At 48.6% G+C, this 5,264-nt stretch overlaps 1 protein-coding gene across 1 annotated transcript; it reads right to left on the bottom strand.

Moving 5' to 3' along the window:
- Positions 1–3,536: 3,536 nt before the first annotated feature.
- On the bottom strand, positions 3,537–4,460 carry LOC311200795 (olfactory receptor 14A16-like; the record flags this gene model as incomplete). Its single annotated transcript, XM_084275101.1, has 1 exon — positions 3,537–4,460. The coding sequence occupies one exon, from the start codon at positions 4,458–4,460 to the stop codon at positions 3,537–3,539; it is 924 nt and encodes a 307-aa protein (XP_084131227.1).
- Positions 4,461–5,264: the final 804 nt, after the last annotated feature.

Genomic DNA, 5,264 nt, shown 5'->3' with positions numbered 1-5,264 from the left:
TGTTATCAGAGCAAAGTGATAAATCTGTCAGAACTGACCGGGAAGGGGAGTGAGTAGTGCGCGTAAATCTGCCACCACGGCCTACACCCCACCCCACTACTATTATACCTTTGGAAGGAAAAATGTGGAAACAAACGTACAACCGACTGCCTTTAATATCTGCTTACCTCTAACTTTTACTGAACCTAAAAACACCCCATGACGCAGTCGAAAATTTTAACTGGCATCAACAACTTCAGCCTGTCCTTGAAAAGCTGGAGAAAAGCAGAGCGGGCGATGGCATGCCCTGCTGGGAAAGGGTTTGCAGAACTGTCCACCCAGCCACCCGAAAATTACTGAGATAAAAACTACCCACATGAAGAATCACCAACTAAGGCACAGAGCAGTGTTGCCCCCATGGACAAAGAACCTAAGCACAGGGACAAGAATCCTACGGAGATGGACACATCACCCACACCTCCCGACGAACTCATCAATACATCACTGTCTCCTGACACCCGAGAGACTCTGCAGAGACTGCTCGTCCCAGCCTGGACACGTAAGATGCCGTCAAAATGGGATAAAGGGTTACATCAGGGTATTTGGATTCCTACTCAGTTGCGGAACTTACTGGGGAAAAGTTTACGTGGGACTGAGCGGGTGGTGGAGAGAGTTAATAGTGGGCTGGTGGGAGGTGGATGGAAAAGGGAGACCGTGAGGCGGGTCCTTGCGCTCCGCCAGGTCCTAAGTGCTCACCCAGGGCTCGGCCCCGGTGATCGTCGGGGTCGTGCTGTGGTTCACAGTACGGGGAGGAGGATGCTGCGGGCAGCAGCCGAGACCAGTGAGAGCATGCTGTGCAGCCCAGTGCCTTGGCATAATTGCCATAGAAGTGGGAGAACTCACTCGCATCTTGCAATGTCGCTTATCTGATGGGTTGGTTTGCAGCGTTCACGGATTTAGCCAACTGAGAGCAAGGCTGGTTACGTAGCAAAGAAAATGGAAAATAACTGGAATTGGTATTAGAGGAAATACAAGCCTCAACTCAGCAGCTGGAGTTACAGGCAGTTGTAAAAGTGTTTGCAAAGTGAAAAGCCATAGTATGTGATTAATTGTATGTGGTAGGAGCAGTTACCCGAATGAAACGAGCATTATCAAAAGGAATTTTAGATAAGAGATTATATAAGGGTGTGTTTGTTGTTTTTTTTTTTAAGCAATTGTGGCTGGATTGTACAGTCATGCCTGGACTGTCGACAGTTTGTTAATGGCCTTGTCCCTGGCGCGAGTCCTCGTGGCATAGGCCCACTAGAAGTTTGGCAAACGGACGTTACACACATCCCCGAATTTGGTTGGCAAGAATATGTCTATGTTTGTATAGAGTAGGTATAAAAGGAAATTAAAAGGATCATATAACCCTATCCCTTCTATGCTTGCTATAAAGTTATTAGTCACGTGGTGTAACAACTTTCTCCCCCTGAGGTCTAATAGAGACACAGATAGAAATTCTTGATTAACTGAACAAAGCTAAACTTTATTCGTGGACTAATGGCATGGGAACAATACACCACTAGAGCCATAGCAAGGACATTGTCCCTACTGCCTGGCTATAGTGCAGTAGAAAGGAAAATTTGCCACTCGTGGAGTTGTAGACGCATCCTGTGATTCAGGCAGGGGATTTGGGGTCTCAGCCTCACCAGTGCCGGCCATCTTGTGCTGCTCTGCTGCTCAGCTGCATGTTCAGCTAACTGTGTGCTCTCGGAAATGCGCATGCACAGTTTTCCCTCACCACCTCCCCACAGAAAGTACTAGAAAAGGAAGCTCACGCATGCGTGAACCCAGTGAACCCGGTATTTCCGCCATGATGATGGCACATGACAAAAAGAAGACTCCAGCTGGTTTTGACCAGGCCTGGAGACCCACTTAAAGCTTAATTTGCTAAGTAGTGGGTGACAGGGTGGGAAAACTGTGGACTGGCTGCATTGCACATTCCAAAACTGATCAGTTTTGCATTTCCAAAATCACAACAAACAAGGAAAAGACAACTTGCCAATTTCTACTTCTGTCCCAACCAGTTCCCTACCAGCTAAATGAATGGTCTCCTTAGGCAAACCGATCACACACTCTCCCTCAAAGGGGAAAAAGAGAGAAAAGTTTGGTAATTATGGTACTTGTCTTACATTTACTGTCATGTTTATTGAGCTTTCTGCAAAGGGCCCTTGCAGAGAACTCAAAAAGCAGTTTTTGTAACACAGATACTAAAAGGGAAAAATTGGCAAGGTGGTCAGCAGGCGTGCCGGCGGCCTGGCTCTCCTCACAGAACACAGAGGCCCTGACAAGATCCCTCAATTCCCAACAACCAGGAAAATTACTCATGCTGAGGTATTTGGTAAATATATTTTCACAACACAGCAGCCTTGAAGGCAGAGGTACAGACTGCCTCAACCCAAGAAGGAGTTGTAGGAAGGTATTTGGAAGTAAGTGAACATGTCATGAACCAGCCATGACCAGATGGCAAAACCACAGCAGGTGTGCAGAGAACTTTTAGACATCAAAGGTAAACTGACAACATTTAGCTATAAGATACACTTATCAGAACTCGTTATAATTACTAATTAATCACTTTGGTGAGAGCAGTGTGTGTAGCCAATCAGTAGTTTTAGCTTGCCATGTTCTACAGTATGGCTTTCTGTTTATGGGATGGCTTTTAGATTTAGTTCAATAAGGATTTACGTTTTTGTCAGTTATTTTTGCCTCAGTGTTCTCTTTGCCGTGTGTGTCACGGTGCTTCTCTTGCAGGATGGATAATGCTCTGCGCAAACATCTGGCTGGTCCGTAAACAAGAAAGGGGAATTGTAGCAATGCATTGTGAGAAGGATGGGTTTTGTGGCCCATCCAGATTTATTCCTGACCCCAAATAATCAGGCCTGGGGCAGGCAGCAGAGACATGTCAGGATGCAGCAACAGGAGGGCAGATGTCCGTGGGAACACGAGCTTGCGACAAAACCCACGAGATCACAAACTGCAAGAACGTTCACAACTGCCTTAAAGAGGAACAAAGAGACTGTGCAGCCTCAACCAATTATTAGCAATAGTGAGACGCCTGTAAGGTGGGTGAACAGAGCATATAGCCAAAAGCAGTGTAATGTAACTCATGGTGCTGATATAGAAACCTATATAAGCTCTGTGTGTGTGTTTCAATAAACAAGCTCAGCACTGATCACATGGATCCAAGCTGAGCAAAACATCGGCTCAGGCAGAGGGCAGCCCTTTTGGTGCTATGTGGGCAGAAAATAAGAAAGGAAGTCCAGTGAAACTGCGGCTTTGAAGGTCAGAGTGGACGTGAGGATAAAGAAATGTCATTCTGAGACTACTGCTGTGGTGCTAAAAGTAACTTGGAGGAATTGTGGATGGGCTGGTGGCTTTGTGTTTGTGGGAACACCTGTGAGGACAGAGAGACAACTATACAGGCAGGGACACCCAGAGGTAAGAATGAGGTGGGGAAAGGCGTTGGGTGAGTTACACAGCACAAGATATGCAGAAGATGAGCAGTTTATTGCTGCTTAGAAACATCCAGTCATCAGTTTCCACACAGCATCCTTGAGATCCTGGTTCCTCATGCTGTAGATGAGGGGGTTCAGAGCTTGTGGAACTACTGAGTAAAGAAATGCCACTACCAGGTCCAGAAGTAGGGAGGAGATGTAGGGGGGCTTCAGGTAGGCAATCATGCCAGTGCTGACAAACAGGGAGACCACAGCCAGGTGAGGGAGGCAGGTGGAAAAGGCTTTGTGCCGTCCCTGCTGTGAGGGGATCCTCAGCACGGCCCTGAAGATCTGCACATAGGACACCACAATGAACACAAAACACCCCAAAACTAAACAGACACCGACCACAAGGACTCCAGTTTCCCTGAGGTAGGCATCTGAGCAGGAGAGCTTGAGGATCTGGGGGATTTCACAGAAGAACTGGTCAACAGCATTGCCATGGCAGAGGGGGAGTGAAAATGTATTGGCTGTGTGCAGCAGAGAATAGAGAAACCCACTGGCCCAGGCAGCTGCTGCCATGTGGACACAAGCTCTGCTGCCCAGGAGGGTCCCGTAGTGCAGGGGGTGGCAGATGGCAACGTAGCGGTCATAGGCCATGACAGTGAGAAGAAAATACTCTGCTGAGAGGAAAAAGAAAAAGAAAAAGAGCTGAGCCACACATCCTGTGTAGGAAATGGCCCTGGTGTCCCACAGGGAATTGGCCATGGACTTTGGGATTGTGGTGGAGATGCAGCCAAGGTCAGTAAGAGAGAGGTTGAGGAGGAAGAAGTACATGGGGGTGTGGAGGTGGTGGTCACAGGCTATGGTGATGATGATGAGGCCATTGCCCAGGAGAGCAGCCAGGTACATGCCCAGGAAGAGGCAGAAGTGCAGGAGCTGCAGCTCCCGTGTGTCTGCAAAGGGCAGGAGGAGGAACTGGCTGATGGAGCTGCTGTTGGACATCTGCTGCCATCCAGTGTGGAGACCTGTCCAAGGAGGAAAATGCACAGTGAGAAGTTAGGGAACTCTTCTTTGAGGAAAATCTCTTCTAAGTCTTAGGGAATACCCTCAGATTGACTCTCTGTATTCAGGAAGATTTTTGTCAGGTCCCTTTTGGGAGGTCTGCTTTGTGCTGGCTCCAGCGTGCCACTGCTGGGAGGAGGGTCAGCTGTGGCTCTCAAGAACTCAGTCCTGCCTGGCAGCAGTCAGTAAATAGAAGGATGGTGTGATCTCAGACTAAATCCCCTGTGGATAGGAATGAGCTTTTGAGCACTGTCACTCCAATTTCACCTGAGGGCAGAGCAGAGCTTTGGAGCTTTGGTTTTCTCCTGCCTGTACCTGAGGAGAGTTTCTCCTGTCAGAACTCCCTGACATTGCTGTTGCAGTGCCAGTGAAACCTTCCCCTGAGTGCAGCGTGGGGAGATCTGCTCTGTCTATCAGCCCTGCTCTCATCTACCCTCTGCTGGACTCTCTGAGATCATCCCCTGGTGTTCCCTGTAGAAGAAATTGTATCCCACAGAGAGATGAGGAATTCTGTCCTCAGTCCTACAGATGGGGATCCTGAATTGAAGGTCTGCTCAGTGCCATCCCTACCTATGTGTATGCCCAGAGCCCCAGGTAACGGGGGGACAAAGGCAGCAAGGACAGGAGGGGAAACAGGGAGAAATGCTCTAGCCAGGCCTGGAAAGAGAGGGATGGACAGACAGGCACTCCGGGATTTGTCCTCTACATGGGTTGGGCTGCCAGTGAGATGGCTCAGTCTGAAAC

Source organism: Gallinula chloropus (assembly GCF_964237585.1).
Source record: "Gallinula chloropus genome assembly, chromosome: 25".
Taxonomy (NCBI): domain Eukaryota; kingdom Metazoa; phylum Chordata; class Aves; order Gruiformes; family Rallidae; genus Gallinula; species Gallinula chloropus.
This window is presented reverse-complemented; position numbering and strand designations above follow the sequence as displayed.